The sequence below is a fragment of the Triplophysa dalaica genome, chromosome 11 (assembly GCF_015846415.1).
Source record: "Triplophysa dalaica isolate WHDGS20190420 chromosome 11, ASM1584641v1, whole genome shotgun sequence".
NCBI lineage: Eukaryota > Metazoa > Chordata > Actinopteri > Cypriniformes > Nemacheilidae > Triplophysa > Triplophysa dalaica.
In genome coordinates this window covers 17,061,589-17,081,721 of record NC_079552.1, presented here as the reverse complement: position 1 = coordinate 17,081,721, position 20,133 = coordinate 17,061,589, and the positions used below count along the sequence as shown (strand labels likewise).

Here is a 20,133-nt window from a genome sequence, read left to right as displayed (position 1 = left end):
CAAGTCCTCACATGACCTTTTCTAATATAAGAAGCAGGTTTGCAGTGTCACAGGGGGATGATGGGATGTCTGGCATTAATGCTGTCTGCACATTATGTTTCTGTGGCTATAGGGCTCTATTGTGCTATAAGCCTCTTACTGTGTGCTGTCTGTGTTCAGCACTGCTCTGTCAACAAATGTGCCTAATCTCGGTCAACTTCAAACACGACAGCACTGCATTGTGTGAAACCTGATACATGACATGTTTGATTGGTATTGACATTACATGATGTGTCAGTACGGAATAAGCTGGGAATGGTAGTAAGGTCACCAAAACTGATTCCATCCGTTTTTTTAAAGGGGTCATATTATGCGAATATGTGTTTTTCTGTGTATTTGGTGTGTTATAAGTTGCCCATGCCTGTATTAGACACCTAAAATTGCAAGAAATAAGGTGTTAGAACAAAAGATGGATTCTATCTAAAAGCGAATGCTCAGCCAGACCTGCCTGAAGCGCCTTGTGTAACCACACCCCCACAAATCGCCGTCAGTTCGTGGTTTGATTTGACGAAGACCCCCTATATGTATACGCAAGTAAGGTGGGCGAACCTTTCAGTACAATTGCTTTGGAATCTGATGTTCCAAATATGGTGAGAGACGTTACATTTCCGTCACACGCTTGCAGTATTTGACTAATCACTGTGCACTGTTAACTGGCCAATCATGGCACACCTCGCTTTTCAGAGCAATAAGCTTTGTAAAAAATCTGTGCGTTTCAGAGAGGCTGGGCAAAGAGGAGATACAAACATGCACGGTTTGTGAAAATACAGCGGTTTTTAACCTTAAATTGTGTATACACATTGCTTTACATCTAAAACAAACGTTAGTTTTAGCTGTGTCATATCACCCCTTTAAATTAATGTAATTAGATAATAATGATACTTAAATTTGACATGTTTTACATTTTTACATGTACTATGATAAACTTCCCTTTGGTTTAAATGTCACACATTTCTGCTTGTCAAATCATGAGACTTATGGCAACTCAGTTTATTTTTTATTAGTTATTTGGGCACATAAAATTCAGCAATCCCTGAGCAATCGCTATTCAGAATTCATTGCTTGAATATTTACAATATGTATTCCAGCAATGCACGTTGCTTATTTTATTTTATAGCTTATGTAACGGTGTAATTTATGATTGGTCAGGCTGGGATGGAAATTTAGAGGGACTGGACCTCTTGGAATGTTAATTGATTATCTTTGATATATAACCTTGCATTGACATTTTTGTCTGGAAAGAAAAGTGGATTATATTTGTTGCATGTCTGGATCTTTGGCTCACCCAATGCAGATGATTGATGCACACTTTAGCCGCTAACAGGGGTGGCGTGGGGTCCTCTGGTCTCATTGAAGCGCACTCTTTAAGCACAGACACAGCCCCTTCATTCTGTTTAAAACATGTATCATCAATAAGCTTTTTATATATACAAGCACATGTGCCACAAACCAACATTGCATAAAAAAGGCAATATTTTTACATGTCTTTATCCAGTAAATTCAATAAAACCAGATAGGCTACAAGTTCTTATACAATGGTCTGTTTGAAAACTCGATTCTGATTGGCTGGAGGGTGTGCATTACTACCCTTTAACACACGGGTAGCTCTAGTCGGTTTGATTACATTTGAAATCACCTTACAAAATAACTGCCATGTTCACCTGTTTGATCTAAAATTACACTGTAAACATCGATAAAAGCTTTAACTTGAAAAATGACCACGGTATAAGCAGGTTAATCCACAGCTAGCCGTGCGTTAAAGGATTTTAATGCACTTTGTGTTGGGTGGATTCCTAGCCTCCCCGTCATGCATTAAAACCCTTTTAAACATGGCCAGCTGTGGATTATCCCTTACATATACGCTCATCTATGGCCCAACTGGCCAATGAGAGCCCAGAAAATGTTACAAATGTCTTTTTTACCATCAAACACAAAATGCATGAGGACAAAACCCTCAGCATCTTAAATATAACACTAATATATTATCAATATAACAAGTGTCAAAGGAATGTGGAACTTTGTGAAGACAGTACAGGCGACTCACCTTCCCACTTGCCATCAAAGACAAGCCGAGCTGGTACCAAAGATGGAACTCATTATAGGAGAACTTCATGGCCCGTTCCAAACACTGATAACAAACAATCACACACAAACATCATTTTGTGTTTTTGAGAAAATGAATCGACCTTCAACAAAACAACAGACATATAACATAATGATGACACAACTAGATATTTCAAGGAAAGGCCTTGTTATTTTCAGCATAAATATGGGATTGTGTATATCCTTTACACATTGTATCATGGTAAATGCGTGGGAAATTGAGTCTAAATTTGACACCACATAAATTGACGTCACTGTGTTCACAGAACAGAAGTTTCTGCGGCACACACGCAAGCATGTGTTGAAAGCAGTGCACCAGGCACTGCAGGTTGTGTTATGTGGGCTGTCAGCGATATCACACACATTCAGTAGATATAAGTAGACATTGGAAACAACAGACTGGATTCAGATGATCTTTAAAATGCTCACCGGATGGGGACAAGAGTGGCATGAGGTAAGCTGAAAGGAGAAGGAGAATAAAAGGCAAAGTTTATGAAAAATAAAGAAAGACGGTCGAGACAGCATCCCACCTGTGACAGCATGTCGTACTCCCCCCTTCTGGCCATACCGATGCTCAGCAGATCATACACAGAGGTGGCATCCTGTATGCTGCTCAGTCTCTCCTCCTGATGCTCTGGTGTGAGACTGATCACTGCCTCACCACTGGCCTAAAGGGGGGCAAAAGAGAGCACTTTAGGATTCAAGGAACAAAAATGAACTTTGGAGATCGGCACACACCCATTTTTTCAAATTCCTCCTTTTGCAAACCACAGGAAAAAGAACCTTTTCATCCAAAGGAATTTACAGTGTATTCAGGCTACACGATTTATCAGCAAACGCATGACTATAGCACTAGAACAACAGGTTTGACACAATGCTGAATGAATAATGACAGAATGTACAGTGAGCAGACAGCAGAACTGTTCTTTGATAGTTGTTAACAATACAATTGTTTAACCATTTTTACGCATCTTTTAAAAGGGAGAGATGTCACATTAAACAACACAGCATAGTTAAACAAAAAGCGTGAATGTGAGGAACACGCAGCAGATTCTCACCATAGATTCTGTGATGAGTAGCAGAAGTACCGCCTCTTCAACCACGTCCTGTGGACAGAAACTTCTGCACGGTGAACACAGAAACAGGAAACATGTCACAGGTTTGTGTGTGTGTGACAGTCTCTTGTTACACATCGCTCTGTATCCGAGCTCGATGGACTTCACTGGGCTTCGAGGGGCTCCTCACACGTGTTTGTTTTTTATTTTGATAAATGCTTTTATTGGTATTTCCTTGTATTTCTATTTTGTCTGTCTTCATCTCATAATTTTTTCATCCTTATCCTAATGTTTGTCATCATTTAAAATCCAGATACAATTTGGTACCGAGATGTACTGGAACCGCTCCATCCATCTGGGATGTTGGCTCTATCTGTTATCATCAGATTGATTCGGTGTCACATCAAAATCTCTCTATCTCTATTCTTCTCTTGCATTTTTCCTCTCTGCTGGGTATCTGCAGACACACAGCTACAGTTACAGTATGTTTTATTCACAGCGTAGTGCTCCAAGCGTGTCCTGAATATTAAACCAAGCCTTCTTGTTTATTGCTCTTTGTCTCCATTTCTCTCTCTCAGTGCTCGGCTAATTTGGAGTTTTAAATTGCTTTTGGCTTTACCCAAATCTGACCATCTTAAAAGTCAATATTATAATATTATAATTAACTTAATTCTAACTGTAGTCGAGAATCTTCATTTCTGACAACATGAAACATTATTGATTTTTAATAAGCAGAGAGAACGAGACGGAGAAAAGATAAAGAGACAGATAGAGATATAGGCAGAGCCTGACCCCTCAGTACTGTAGGTCTGTGGTGGTCTGGAGGAGGGGTACATGGCATCTTTAGGGTGTGTGGCTCCCTCTCTGTCCAGCCAGGCTGTTGGTGGAGACGTCAGCGGATCCCAGTAAGCATCTTCACTCATTGAAGTCAACAACACTTCTGCAAGTTTGCGTGCTACTGTCTAAACAAAACAACAGACAAACTTCTGTGTGTTTCAAAAAACACGTGAATGAAAACATACAGTGAGTTACTCTATTGAAATCTTGACATTATAAATCCAGGACAACACATGCCCAGTGACTGAGGCAATTTGCAGGAAGCAGGTTGGATAGTTTTTCTCCAGTTGGTGTATGACAGATTTGTGCTTCTCCTGAGCAACCGACTGCTGCGAGATAACGCTATGAATAATTCTACATAAGAATTACTGAAATTTATGGTTAACAAGGTCCTTGATCATTTCTGACAGACATTAACATTAAAAATGACAATGGTAGTCAAAAGTGCCCCGTAACTGTCTGCTGTCCTACATTCGTCAAAATTTATAATAATTTTTCCTACTTTGGTATAGTCAATGAGGTCCAGGAACTGTTTGGTTATAAGCATTCTTCCAAATATATATATTTGTTCAACCAAACAAAGAAATATATATAGGTTTGGAATAACTTGAGGTTGAGTGAATGATGCCAGAATGCGTATTTCTGGGCAAACTATGCCTTTTATAAAAGTCCTGGCGATCATAGTATTATTATTATGTAATATGGTATTACTATAGTAAAAGTATAGTGACTGTCTCTTGGTGATTGTCATTTGAATTACCATAGTTTTAAAATAAACATCATGGTTAAATATGATTTATGTACTGAGACAAAAGTTCATTTTTGGTTACTTGGTTTAACTACAAATACCATAGTAAATAATCACAAGCGACGTTCTTCGCGTGCTATATTTCTTCACACAGCTAGTTGGTTAGGCTTTATTAACTCTGTGTCGCCCTCTGTCATTTCACAAAAAGCACAATGGCGAGTGCACCAAGTATAAACACAAAGTCAGTTTTGGGAGACAGGTGCGCTGTCATTGGAGATTCGCGGTGCGTGAGTATAAACAAGAATTAGGACAGTAAGGAAAAGAAAGAATGGAAATGGTCTTGACTGTTTCTGGTAGAAAATGTTGACAATACAAATACACCTACAGAGAAAAAATCAAATAATAACAACTAAGAGATCTTTTAGTCTCTTTACTACAAGGTATGATAAATTAGGTAGGTACCATTAAAAAAAAAAGAGTAGACGTGAGGCTTTCTTTCCATGTGACTTTAGAAGCTCTCACCTTCCTAAAACCTTGAGACCCCCGACTCTCCACAACCCTCATGACCCTGCGGAGCTGATGTGTCCCCTGAGCCAAGTGACTTAACACACACAAACACAAAAGCAGAAGTGATTGTGGGATGAGAAATGATCGTGGGACAACAAAAGAAAAATATGATGAATGGATTAACAGAACAGAGCTGTAAATAATAATTTACACCGAAATAGAAAGAAACAGTGTGATGGCTTACAAGAAGACATACCACAGAAAATATGCAAGTACACTATTCTGAACACAGTCAATGCAAAATATCTGAATGATAACAATTGGCACTCCTTGATTTCTATCCAAAGTATAATAATGATATCCAAAGGACGCAAGACCTCATCACCTCACCTATATTGAAACGCTGACACCTGCTGGACATTATTAGCACACACAAACTCACACATACATTGGCTTGACATAAGATAACCAGCAGTGTGTTTACGCCCGGGTCATTTATTCACCACAAATAAATATATAGATAACCTGAAGCTGTTTGACAAATACTGTATCTTGTGTAGCCTACTGTATATGGTTGATACAATAAAACCACAGAAGCGCAAGAGGATTGTGGGTATAGAGACTGATAGTTACCCTTTGCGCAGCAGTGACAAGTATGCACTCTGAAGGGCGGCTTGAAGGAAGAAGCCTGGGTCCACATCCAAGGGAGGGACCGATGAGCCGCTTTTAGTTGTTTTGGAGCTGGGCGTGGTTACAGTCTAACACGGTAAACAAACAATATGATGTTTTGTGACCAGGGGCCTCATTTATCAACAGTGGATAGAAAAGGTTCTATATTTTGTCCTAGGAATGAAATTTAGAATGTATCTTAGTATCCGACGTGGTTCTTACGCACACCACCGAGTAATCATTTTTGATAAATCCCACATGTTCTTAAGCTCCATGCTCGTTCACATTCATGGTTATTTGCATTCGGAAACACTCCAATGAAACATATATGGTGATGAATCCTTCCTTTATAAATCACGTGAATGTACTCTGTCCTATGATCACAGCGGTCTTTGAAAACGCATTCTTTGCGCATTGCATGTTTTGCTCGATTTTGGATTTTATTATTAATTTCATATTTATTTATAGGAGATTTATTTTGCATAAATTAAAATGTTCAGAACATAAACGGAATTTGCAGTTCTTTTTTTTTTGATGAAATTGCAATGTTATTATGATTTGGTGAAGGGATGTAGTAATAGAAAAGCAATAAGATGTTAAAAAAATATTTATATAATTTTTGTAATAATGATTAATATGAAAACCTCTTTTTGTACTTTTTCAGTTTGTTTGAATCTTTTTCCTTTTATCAATTTTATCATATTTTGTTCCGTTAAGTGTGTCTTTTACATTGTGCTTTCAACAAAAGGTTTGCCAAATCATCCAGCAAAATAATTTCTAAGGATTTCCCGTCTGTCTTTTTTAGCTTCTCATAGACACATGTCTAGCTTGAACTATGAATTTACTAGTTGAGTATTTGCAAATAAAGGACCAAGGAAACACACGGTGGCACTTTCTTTTTGTAGTATAACTGTTCTACCACTAGGTTTTCTGCGTAAGCCTGCTTAGAAGGTGTGTGTATATTTACGCAGATTTCTAAGTATGGGTACAAATTGTTAAATCCTACACTTGAGTGAAACTGTTCTTACGCACTCACTACGCACACATCTGAATGTACTGTTGATAAATGAGGCCCCAGGAACAGTACATGAATAAGAACTATGAAGTGAGTAATACGGTTTGAGAGGCTGTACTTCATTGTAAATACAGTACTAACAATATAGCAATATAAATTACAAACAAAAATTGAAAAAAAATATTTTATATTATAAGTATCTTGAAAAATATATAAGATATAGTCTCTGACCAACAAACACTTAAGACTGATATATAAAGTATCTAGGTAAACATTTTGAGCTTGTACTATAATATACTGTAGTATGATTGGACCACTATTGACCAATCAGCATCCAGGCATTTTATAACATTCTGTAAATGGTGTTTTTATATAATAAACACACACCTTGTCCAGCTCTTGCAGGTACAACAGTGCCGCATCGCAGGCCATGAGGTAACAGCTCAGGCAGTCCTCATCTCTCCCAGACAGTCTAATACGGGAAGCACCGGACACACCCTGATGATCCAAAGACAAACCTGGACAGTGGAATGAGTTTAGATGAATGTCACAGTTTCTTTTGATTGCAATCCATTTAAGCATCAGTAACAATAAGACAAGACAGGGAGAACACATAAAACAATGCTATTCTCACAGAATGATAGTACAACTGCTTAGGCAAATGTACTGAGATCTGAAAACGCAAATGAGTGACATAATACAGATAAAATGGGATTATTTGGGACATGAGAAGGGACTTTCCATGTATACTTTGTCTGGAATTAGGAGTCCTGCTTTGGCTGGAAAATAGTAGTATAAATACTGTAAGTTGTATTTACTTGTAATGGCTAACAGGAAGCAAAAGGCCCCATCGCAAATGAACGCTAATGTTGCATTTCCCACTGGTAAATTGGGAAATCATTTTAATACTCGAGTTCCCGAGATGGGTGGGCCTTATACAATCATCATGACGGATGGGAGAAGATTTTCTGCAGTGTGATAGATATGATTGTCTTGTCTTCTTGTCGTTAAATTAGTACACATTTACATTCACTCCTGAACAAAATCTTAAGACCGGGTGAAACGTTACAAGTATTTCGCATTTCTCCCTGTTGGATCATAACCAGGTTGAAAGTACTTCTTCAAAATGACAAAACAAGAAACAGGTGCATGAGACAAAAAACAGGGAGTAGGCAATTTAGTGAAAATAAACAGGGCTGTTCATTAGCTTATCCTTAAAAAGTGAAATCTGTGCAAAAATATGGCTTTCCTGTCATTTTTCTTCAGGCAGTCACACTGTATTGATGGGAAAATGGAGCTTCAGGTTGTGCAGGGCCGTCAAACGACAGCTGGCTATGTGGACATGTTGCAGCGAGCATTCCTCTTGAGTGAGGGCCCTTTTCTTTCCGATAATGAGTGGGTCTTTCAACAGGACAATGTGCAGTTCACAACGCCCGCCTGACAAAGGAGTTCTTCCCGGAGAATAGTGTCACTCTTTGGACCATCCTGCATGTTCCCCTGATCTAAATCCCATTGAGAACGTTTGGGGATGGATGCAAGGGATGCTTACAAAAACGGTCGTCAGTTCCAGAACGTGGATGCCTTTCGTGAAACCATCTTAACCAGATGGAGCAACGTTCCCACCAGCATCCTGGAAACTGTTGCATCAAGCATCCCGAAACCAGTGTTGGAAGTGATTAACAAGAAAGGTGGTGCTACTCACTACTGAGTCCATTTTTTACACGTTTAGTTTTGTTGTGGAGTTTTTTTGGGGCTATGGCAGGGGTCTTCAAGGACTTTTCTTTGAAGGCCAGATTCTAAAAGTATAAATAGGATGCGGGCCAGTTTTTTTACCATATCATAATTTCTTGTTATTTTGTATTTCTGTTAGGCCTATTTATTGCATTTTGTTCATTTTATACTTGTTTTGTTGCTGTTACTTACAGGTCATATATTAAAGCATGCACACAAATATTTCATGCAGTACCTATTCTTGAAATTTAATAAAAGGGATATTATCTTTTTAATTGTATTTTATATTCTCTAATATGCTGAATGAAATTGCTGTTAATTATCTCACCCCCAGGCCCCCAGCCAAGATGTGGGTGGTATGTTTTTTTTCAAGATGATGAATTAATAAAGTCAAATAAAAAAGCTACAAAAAAAATATTTATTTTCGTAAATATAGCTGTTTAAATCATACATAATGAATGCAATAATAAAAAAAACGAGTATTTTCCTTTTTTAACAACAATTCACGTGGGATTATACTCTTCCTGCAGTTACTTTCAAGGGCACAAGAAGCATTTTGAAACGCGACCTATCGCATGCGCAAAGCCGCAAACCTGCCTGTGGCTGTAGATTGCCGATTATAACATTGCAAATAACATTAAGTTTCTGGGACAGACCGATCAAATCGTTTTATAAGACGTCAATGTCCCTTGGGAATTACTTTAGTGAAAGTAGCTGCGTTATGGATTTAATGGCGTCTCAGGACGTGCATTTCTTAAACACACTTTTCTTACAGTCTCTCCACTTATTTAAAATGTTAAGCTGGGCCAGGTAAAGATGATCGGCGGGCCGCATTTGGCCCGCTCTCTGCCAGTTGACTAGGCCTGGTCTATGGTCTTAAACTTTTGATCAGCTTAAGAACAGCATGTTTGAGTTGAAATTAAGTTTTCAATAGATTGCCTACTCCCTGTTTTTTGACTCCTGCTCCTGTTTCTCATTTTTGTTGTTTTGAAGCAGTACTTACAACCTGGTTACCCTCCACCAGCGAGAAATGGTGAATACTTGTTATTTACATTTACATTTACATTTTGTCACGAAACATATTAGCAGAACCCAGATGCAGGCAGACGATTTTAACAAAATGCTTTTATTTAAGTAAACAAAACAAAACCCACGATGGGGAAAAACAGAGACGTGCTCTCAAAAATAAACACTTCCCACGAGGAGAAACAAAACTGAAGAATATACCAAATCCAAACACTTCTATTCTACAAAAAAACAGAACTTCAGTGAAACATACCAAACATCAGGTAACATACCAAATACACAAACCGACATGAATGGCGACAACAATCCGACCAGGAACATTGAAACAAAAGGGAATTAAATAGGGAACAACCAACGAGGGAAAATTACAAACAGGAGGTGAGCGGCAGGTGACAGAGATTAAACACTAAGGAATGATTACGGGAGACAGAAGGCGGGGCTGAGAGGCATGACAGGATGACACGTGGTGCAAAGTAACAACAACAACCACGCGTCTCCACATAAAACAACCAAAAGACATGGATCTGTCCTGACTTTGTCGAGAGTTAGAGAACTCAAAAACATGAAGGACAAAGTCCTGACACATTTATGCATTTGGCAGACCCTTTAATCCAAAGCGACTTACATTACATTAACCAATACATTTATACTTAGGTATGTGCAATCCCCTGGGATCAAGCCCACAACTTTGCGTTGTTAACGCATTGCTCTTACCATTGAGCTACAGGAATGCTAATGTTTCACCCGGTTTTAAGATTATGTTTATGAGTGTATATGAATAACCATTTGAAGCCTACTGTATTTTTTATAGATCTGTGAAAATAGCATGTACTTCATCAATATTCCAGAATAGTCAGCAAGCTGACCACTAAAACTATACAGTATACTGTAGGATGTACAGTTGAAAACTTTTACCATATAACATTTTCCCAAGACACACGCAAGTATGAATCTGCCGTCCTCCATAATTTCAGACAACAAAGCACCTGAACACAGTCAGCTCGGAATCATGACATCAGAAGTGGGAATTATCAAATTTCAGAGAGCACGTGAAGGCAGCCATAGATTTACCAAGAAGTTTTATACAAATTTAAGGAACTAAAGAGAGAAATGGGAACTACACAGCTTCCACCTTTTCCACATTTATAAAAAGGAAAAAGGTTGAAACTGGATTCAGTGAGTCAGTGGGATATATCAAATGAGATATTTTCTGCAAAAGCCATCAAAACAAATAAAAATCAAAATAATAAAATGTTTCTGTGCAATTTCCCGAGAGAAACTAGAAATCAGATAGACAGACAGACATATATCTTGTTTGGTTGGTTTGGGTCTTGTAGTGGTGACCAGTCATTCTGGCATGAGGCATTGTAATCTGTTCTCATTACTTATGAAATGTCAGTATGAACGTCTCGGATAACTTGGCTGTAACCCTGTTCCCTGAAAAAGCGGGAACGAGATGCTGCATTTAAAACACTATGGGAGAACAGTCTTTGTTCAACCGGTTGTGAAGCATGTGTGTCAAACACAGCCAAAATGATTTTGGCTTTAAATAACCTCGGCTGGTGACGTGGCTAATTACAACCGCACCTGCAGTTTATAAATACCCGTGAATGCGGACGCGTCATCAGGTTCCAACTTTGTCTGAAAGGATGTCCGGGCACGCCTACAGTGTGGCATTGAGGTGCATTCCCGCTTTTTCAGGGAACACTAAACTCGATGCTGCGTTTCAAACGCTATGGGAACGAGAATACCAACCCTGCTGCACTGGAAGTGTCGAGAGGAATCCTCAGATATGAATCTGGGATGTAGACTCCAGGACACGTGAGCCTGGAGTGGAAGCCCCCTTGTGGAATGAGCTCTGACAACTAGAGGTGAAGCTTGACCGCTCGCCTCATAGGCTAGAGCAATAGCATCCCTCACCCAATGTGATATTGTTTGCTTGGTGGCAGCCGCCCCCTTTGTTTCGGTCCCTATAGCATATTAAAAGTTGATCTGATTTACGCCACTGGCTAGTGCGATGGATGTTAGTCTGAAGAGCACATACTGGACACAGTAGGTGTAATCGTTCCTGCTCCGACGTCGTGAACGGAGGAGGGCAGTAGGCCTCAAGAATAAGGACAGCCCCCTGAGGACAGTTTCCCTTGCAGAAATTCCAACACTGAAACGATCTGGCAGTTAATTGGGTCTGCATTAGTGATGTGCGGATGACGGTTAAATCCGCGGGCGCTGCGGATGACCTTAGGTCGGGTGGGTCGGGTAATAAAAAAATAAATACATTCTGATTAATTGCGGGTGGGTCGCGGGTGGATGAGATCATATATAAATATTAACTAAATTTCTCTAAAAATACGAATGTGTTTTAAATGCATTTTTCATCAGGCAGACACTAATTTGCACTCATTTAAAAGAAATATGCGCGTGCCGGCGGAAGAGAGGGGTGTCCATTTCTTAAAGCAGAAATGGAGGCGAAACAGATCCGGGAGGGTGGGAGAAGTAAAAACAAAACAAAAGGAAGGAAAGAAAGAAAGAAAAGTACCGTGTGTGTGAGCATTTTAGCGAAGTGGTTAACAAGGATGAATCAAGTGCTGGGTGTGTAATATGCAACGACGGTGAGGAAATGTGAGTGTATATGAAAGCCACAAGACCTTGAATATGGTACATCATGTGTGTGCTAAATCGAAGGATTAGATTTAAGCATTTGCAGACATAGACAGTGCTAGAAAATGTACCGTTAGCCAGTCATTCGTGTGTGTTTGTGTGTTGCAGTGACAGAAACGGCGATGTTCAAAGTCTGAAGGTAGTAAAGCCTGTGTTTATTTTATTAAGAAAATGTAGGCTAATCTGGCCAAAGACAAACTTTTGTTTTATAAATAAATGTTCCTTTAAAAGCATTTTACGATCAGCATATTATTGTACCATCAGAGATTGGCAGATTAGTTCTAATGTCACTGAATCTGATAACATCATGCTCAAAACAAAGAATTAGAGTAATTAAAGTGACGACCCGGTGCGTATATCTATAGAGCTATAGAGCTCTGGACGAGGATGAAACACTGTCCCCTGTGCCTGAGACAAAAGATCTCTCCTGACTGGGATTGCCCATGGCGAGTCGTCTAGGAGGGATACTAGCCCCAGAACCAGATTCTGGTTGGCCAACGGGGAGCTTTCAATAAAAGGCGAGACCCCTGTTGAGGGACCTTCGCCAGGACTCCTGGGAGCAGAGCTGTCGGAGGAAATGCGTAAAGGCGCAGTCTGGGCCACGTATGGGCCATCGCGTCCAGACCCAGGGGAGTTGGATGACTCCGAGAGAAGTAGAGGGGACATTGTGCTGTCTCCTGTGTAGCAAAGAGGTCCACCTCTGCTTCTTAAAATCTTTTCCAGATTTGTTTGACTACTTCGGGGTGGAGTTCCCATTCCCCGTTTATCACAGCTTGTCTGGACAGCAAGTCTGCTCCCACATTCATATGCCCCGGGATGTGAATTGCTCTGTGAACATTCGTGACACTAAATTTGAGACACAATCATCTTGATTTTGAATTTGAGTGTCTTCAAGTAGCGGTTCAATCCGCGAAGATTTAGAATTGGGCGCAACCCCACATCCTTCTTGGGAACTAGAAAATACCGGCTGTAATAGCCTGACTCTCTGTCTGATAGGGGAACACGTTCTATGGCCCCTTTGTCCAGCAGAGCTTGTAATTCTTGTGTCAACAGATGCACTCGCTCCGGTTCGACGCAAGTGGAGACCAGGCCGTTGAAACGCGGAGGGCGATATGCAAATTGAATTCTGTAGCCTTTGATTACAGTCCTTTCTACCCATGGAGAGATACCTGGCAGTAGTTTCCACGCTGCCAGCTTCTCTGAAAGGGGTATCAATGTCGACACTTCATCCTGTTGGGGGGATGCCAGACATTTGGTGTCCTGCAGTGTGGCAGGAGACGACCGAATATTTAGCATTTTTGAGACCGCTAATCCCCGAAACGCTGGTAGCTGCCGAGATTGCAAAGCGGCCCTGTGAGGGTACCGAAGAGAAGCTTCTAATTTCTCTTGTAATTTTGGGCACCCCTCCCTGGGGGAGCACATCCCCACAGTCCCGGGCACACATGTCACAGGATTTATTCTTTTTGGAAGAGATGAAGCGCCTCAGGTCCGGCCCTCCCGAGATGGCCTGAGGGGCACAGTGGGCAACTCCCCTGTCTCTGCGAGGGGGGGGGGCGCGACGCGCCACACTTTCCCTTAGGACCTCAAGCCCCAGGTAGACCGGACCCACCCGAGACTGTGTGCTTGGCCGAGACTGGGATCCTGATCCGGAGTGGGTGGCCGACACTCCAAACGCTTGGGCACGGAGGGGTAGAAATTTTACGAATGCCTCCTCGTGACGTCTCGCCTCCCGGAACCTGGTGACTAGGGTATTAACCGCATCGCCAAACAGTCCAGAAGGCGAGATCGGGGCATCAAGGAGGAAGGCTCTGTCCCTGTCCTTGATGCCGTGAGGTTCAACCACAGATGCCTCTCTGCAGTAACCAAAGCAGTCATAGAACGGCCGATGGCACGGGCCGTCAGCTAGGTTGCGCGGAGAGAAAAATCTGTGGCGCTTTATAGGTCTGAAAATGCTGCTTCATCAATAACCCCACCAGTGCTGACATCATCCAGTAGGTTAGCCTTGTACTCCTGCAGAACCGCTATTGTGTGCAGGGCAGCACCAGCCTGACCCGCTGCCTGAAAAGCCTTTCCCATCAGCGCACATGTGAATCTGCGATGTCCAGGGGAGAGATAGCTAGCCAGCGTCTCTTCCACCCTGGGCATCGCCGTGTATCCCTGTGTCCTCGCAACAACGATGGTCGAGTAAATCAACTTTGATGGCACGAAAACACGGGAGGAGTGATGTTTCTGGCATGAGCAAGATAGCTCGCCGTGGAGATCCTCAAAGAATTATTGCCGATTTTGGGGCTCATCCCTCCGGCCAAACGATATCTGTCGTCTAGCTTTGAACCCTTGGGGGCCTCTTGTTCCTTGTAGCCAGTCGAGTTTGAGCCTGTCGACTGCCTTGGTTACCGCCGTGAATAGATCCTCAATCGCCTTAATCATGCTTATCGAAATCGGAGAGGATCCTCTCACAGGGAGGTACACATCTCCGATCCGAGTCAGCCATGGTTTTATTTTTTCTTATTTTTACACTAGGCTAAGTAACTTAGAACGTGTTTGGCCACTAGTGAAAGAATCTTAGTACTATCTTTTCTTTGAAAGATTTTGAAAAAAACAAAGAGGGAGACTTCTCCCTCACAACACATACGCACACACAAAGCGGTCCTTGAAGACAAAAGAACCTGATAACGCGTCCACATTCACACGTTTTTATAACCTTTAGGTGCGGGTGTAATTACCCACGTCACCTGCCGAGGTTATTTAAATCCAAAATAATTTTTCCCATGTTTGACACACGTGATTCCCAACGATCGAACACAGACTGTTCTCCCATAGCATTCGAAACACAGCATCGAGTAGCTTTTGATAGGGAACAGAACATCTGCCACAAGCTCTGCCTGGCAAGTGTCTCTTGGGACTGACACATGGGCCCTGTATCCTAATATTAGCCGAAAGATAATATTATTTATTTCCAGTGTGTCTGTGTCTGAACATTTGATGGGTGATACATACGAGAGAGTCTTGGGTCTAAAAACAATCTTGGTTATAGAAAATAATGAAAAAGAATCGTCACACAATGAGTGAAACATTCTCTTAAATTATAACAAGAGGTATATATAGAAGCTTCCTGTAGACAATGACGCAAAACGTTCTGGTTACAGTCTGTTCCATGATATAATATAAAAAAAACACGCCCACACACACTTCTCAGTGTATGTAGATATAAATAGTAAGTTATTCATACTATAGCTACAAGTTCTTTCAAAACCTGTCCACTTGTAGCTTGGTGTTGAATCCAATATAAACAAGCCTGAGGCCGTGAATGGAATGGAGTGATGGAAATGATGTCACAGTGTAAACACATAGACTCTGCATTAAACATTAACCATATAAGAACATTTTGCCTTAAACTCAAATATAACTGAATGCAATAGCAAAATTTGAATACAAGATTAATTGTCATTGTAGTAATTTCATATCCTTCATGTTGTGCTACAAGAAGTACCGTGAGAAACAAATGACACAAGCAAAAAGCCATATTAAACGTTACATACGTTGCACAATTAATGAGACATTATTGTTTTTTGAACGTTTCATACCTTTGATGACAAACGCCTCTGCCAGCATACGTAGCTGATAGAGAGGTTGCTCCTGTCGGGTGAAATCATCAACTCCCGCTCTGGCACACATGCCCTGGGCATCCCTGTAGCTGCCCTGCACATAGTGCACCTTAGCCAACAGGAGCAGAGCTTCGTTCAGGTATCTTGGCTATAGGGGATCAGTGAAAAAATATAGAGTGAATGCTTATGCTTATATGAATGCTGTTTAGAAAAAACATAGACATCGTGTGTGAATTAAATCAAAGTTTGATTTTAATAATTAATTCCACATTTCTTTGACATTGCCTCGATATTAAAGATCAAGATTCTCTTTTTTACAGACTGTTCTTTACATTATGTAGCAAGATTTTATGTGGAAAACCGTAAGTCACAAAAAATGACTTGAGCTGGGTTTTCTAAAAGTCATTCCCTCAATATGAAATGCATTGTTTCTTAATTTTTAAGTAGTTTTGGGAAAAAAAGTGTGTGATAGCTGTGATAACAACAAAGAACGTTACGTTAGAGTATACATGCAATACAAAAAAAGATGTCTCAGTTAGGAACCAAAAAAGCTAGATTTTATCATTCTTTAACTTGTGTAATGGCTAAACTGGTATAATGTTGTGTTTAATAAATTGTGATTTAAATAATAAAGTTATTAAAGAAAAACGTTATAGGATAAGAGTGATAACTGAAGTTATTCTTTTAAAAACTTCCTTTTTTATCCTACACACTTACAAGAAATGTGAAAAGCTTCTATGACAATATGGTAGATCACAAGGATTGCCAAATACTTGGTCAGATTGATCAAATGTGACATTAAAGGGATACTTCAGCAAAAAATAAAAATTCTGTCATGATTTACTCACCTTCAGGTTGTTCCAAATCTGTATGCATTTATTTGTTCTGATGAACACCGAGAAAGATATTTGGAAGAATGCTTATACCCAGACTGATGTTGCCCCCATTGACTCCCATAGTAGGAAAAATTACAGTGGTAGTCAAAAGTGCCCCAGAACTGTTTCCGTCCAACATTCTTACATTTACATTTATTCATTTGCCAGACATTCTTCTTCATTCATTATTCAAAATATCGTCTTTTGTGTTCAACAGAACAAAAAATTATATAGTAATTTTTCCTACTATGATAGTCAATGGGGGCAAGCTATGTTTGGTTATAAGCATTCTTCCAAATATCTTTCTCTGTGTTCATCAGAACAAAGACATTCATACATATTTGGAACAACTCGAAGGTGAGTAAATTATGACAGAATTTTTGGGTGAAGGGTCCCTTTAAGGGAAAAATAGGCATTATTCTATAAAATAGAATTTCAGCTGCTGACAACATTCAATTAAATTCCCAAAACCCTGCGCTGAGCCTTAGAAACATAGCTAGATGTAGAAACGGTCCCAAACCTCCAGACGTCCCTTGCAGAGGATGCTGTCGAGGTGAGCTTTGGCTTGAGCTAGCTTAGGCTGTGAATGTTCTGTCAGAGGAGTAGAATTCTTCAGAAGGGTCACGTTCTCCAGCAGACACTCCTCCAGCAGAGCTTCTGCCAACAGCAGTGTCCTGTAATCATCTACAGACAGACAAGAGACAATGTGGGAGTTTGAAGAAAGAGAATCTGCAAAGATTATGAAAGTGTATGTGCTCCTTTATAATAATAAGAAGCCAGAAGACCAGAATCTGGAACAGTGTGTTGTTGGACTTTATAACGACGGAATCGCATGAGCTGAGATTGCATGCTGATATACAACAGCGTTTGATCTGGTTGTGGTGTTTGTCTTGGCTCAAATGTACGGTACGGCAAGAAGGTTGTTTAATCGTGCTATTCGCCTCATGCATATTTTGTACAAACACTTTGGATGAGGTGTTTCCTGTTTGGTCTGACCTCTCACTCCCCACTGAATTCAGGCAAATGTTTTGCTGTGATTTCCTATGAAAAACAAAATTTTACTGCAGTGTATCATTTAAAAGACCAACAAAAGGCAATTGTGAAACAAACAGAATACAAAATTCGTTGGCCATCGTAATGAGTAATATTTTGTTTCCCATAGGGAAATTAGAGTCTGGTTGCGGTGGCGAAACCAGACTTGCTCGGTCAGACATCTGATTTGGACAGAGGTGGACACACCCCCTGGGAGTACCATGTGTTAGATCCTAGATTCTAATGTCCTAGATTGAGTTTTTGATATAACAACAGGAATGGGACAGATTACGCCGTGCGTCACCTTAACCGTGTTGATTTAAGCAAGGTGAACACTGTTGGCGGTAATGTCTCAACCTCAGATGTATCGCTCACTGACCATTGTCTAAACGTCTGATGGATAAGGTGACATGTTAATGTTTAATAATAATAAATAAATCTGATGTATAAGACACACTTTTATGTAAAAACTTCAGCACGTTCAAAGTTGTCATCTGATTGGTTGAATTTCCATCATTCCTCTCAAAGGTTCTTTTGTCCACAACACTAAAACATACGATGGAGACAAAAAGAAGTATAAAAGGGTTCTTTCAGTCTATTAAGGCCATTTGATGTGATGTGTGTGAGGAACAGACTGAATTGTTTTAATATTTCCAGTTTAAAATTCCAATATAAAATCAATAGTAATTGAAAATCCATTTTACACTATACGCAATAAGTTGTTCAAAAAAGTCTGTGTGAAGTTTCCTGCATTATCCCACCAGATGGGTGGAAGAAAAGTTTTTTTAGAGAATAACAACCTAAATTTGAAAAATGACATATTTTCTAACAATGTGTTGTGCAAATCACTGTCACTGTAAAATCTGCTTTCCAAAGAAAAAAATGAAGTACAGACATGAGGGTGAGTAAATAATGACTCTATCCCTTTAAATAGAAGCTTCTACCTGTATTATCTTAAGGGTGTGTGTGCATTCCCTTCTGATCCACATGAGTAACGAAGTTTACACACACTGTTCTACACCTTACTAAAGTGATTCAAACGTATTCTCTCAGAAATCAAAGTGTGCCCAATCAAATCAATCTATAGCAAAAAGTGACGTTTGACAAGGGCACGTGAGGTTTTTGAGTATCATCAGTAGACACTCAAAAACATGAGCTAAGTTTAACAGAAGGGTGCAAAGTTCACCCGGAACAGACAAACGCTCATCAGTGCTTGGTCTCTTCTCACTTACCATCCTCGTGCACCCGCGCAGCAGTGAGCTGCTCCACTAAAGCCGGTATTTTATCCCACTGACACTCCGCACGGCAGCGCTCGACCTCCGCCTCAATGCGGTACTGAGAGAAGGAGAGGCGCGCTGTCATCCCGGCCGCGTCCCTGTGCTCGCGCTCCACCGATACACGAGGAGTGACTGCCGACTGTCAACGGAAAACTGACTGAGCATGTGCAAAGTTTTATTACACACACGCGGCTAAACATTGGGAGGCTTTGTCTCGTCATATATCGATATTTTCCTGTCAATAATTACCATTCACCTTGAGTTTTTTTCTTTTATTGTGATTCACTCAATTACACACAACTTTTCGGAATGTAGCCTATAAATGCACTAAAGGATCCCACATCTTTTGACAGAAGAATCTGCACAACTTTAAAAGGAGTTCATGGTGGATCATACGTTGAAATAAAGTTTCCACATGATTAAAACTCTTAAGACATGTTTGTGACTTTAGGCTTAGATTTGAGCAGTCATTCGTTTTCATTAACAGACAGGCTAGAATCCCCCATTTATAGCCGATTATTCCCTGACTTTCCTCGTTTTCCATGACATAATGGAACCCTGTGTTTTTTTCTCATTAGGTTGTTTTGTGCCCACTTTAAATGAATGTTAAGCCCTTACAAAGCCATGCGCTTTCAAATACATAATGCAACGGTTCTGATTGTGTCGACAATTTTATGATGATAACCTTGATGTATACCATGCTGAATGATTATCACATACATGTGCCATAGTACTTTATTTCCTTTGTTACTTCAAAGGTGGAAAACATAACCAGTAGTATCCAAAGTCACAGCTGTAACACATTAACATGGGATCTTCTATAAACAATGTCGTATACGTGTTGAGGTTCTTGTACATTTTTGCATTCTAGTAATGAGAGTGATCATTGTATATATAGCCCATATAATAACTGTATTATGGTGTTGTGGAATTGTCAGTATTTTGTAAAAGACTGA

General features: G+C 40.2%; 1 protein-coding gene across 1 annotated transcript in view; it reads right to left on the bottom strand.

Annotated features, from left to right (window-relative positions):
* ttc7a (tetratricopeptide repeat domain 7A) overlaps window positions 1–20,133 on the bottom strand; it is a 34,986-nt gene that overhangs the window by 13,922 nt on the left and 931 nt on the right. The window contains exons 2-12 of the mRNA XM_056760319.1: window positions 19,133–19,316; window positions 17,389–17,552; window positions 15,973–16,141; window positions 7,361–7,491; window positions 5,923–6,047; window positions 5,305–5,383; window positions 3,990–4,159; window positions 3,201–3,264; window positions 2,673–2,810; window positions 2,084–2,167; window positions 1,325–1,429 (exon numbers count right to left, since the gene is read on the bottom strand). Coding sequence (XP_056616297.1) covers window positions 1,325–1,429; window positions 2,084–2,167; window positions 2,673–2,810; window positions 3,201–3,264; window positions 3,990–4,159; window positions 5,305–5,383; window positions 5,923–6,047; window positions 7,361–7,491; window positions 15,973–16,141; window positions 17,389–17,552; window positions 19,133–19,262 — 1,359 coding nt within the window. The 5' untranslated portion in view covers window positions 19,263–19,316. The remainder of the gene's footprint in view (window positions 1–1,324; window positions 1,430–2,083; window positions 2,168–2,672; window positions 2,811–3,200; window positions 3,265–3,989; window positions 4,160–5,304; window positions 5,384–5,922; window positions 6,048–7,360; window positions 7,492–15,972; window positions 16,142–17,388; window positions 17,553–19,132; window positions 19,317–20,133) is intronic.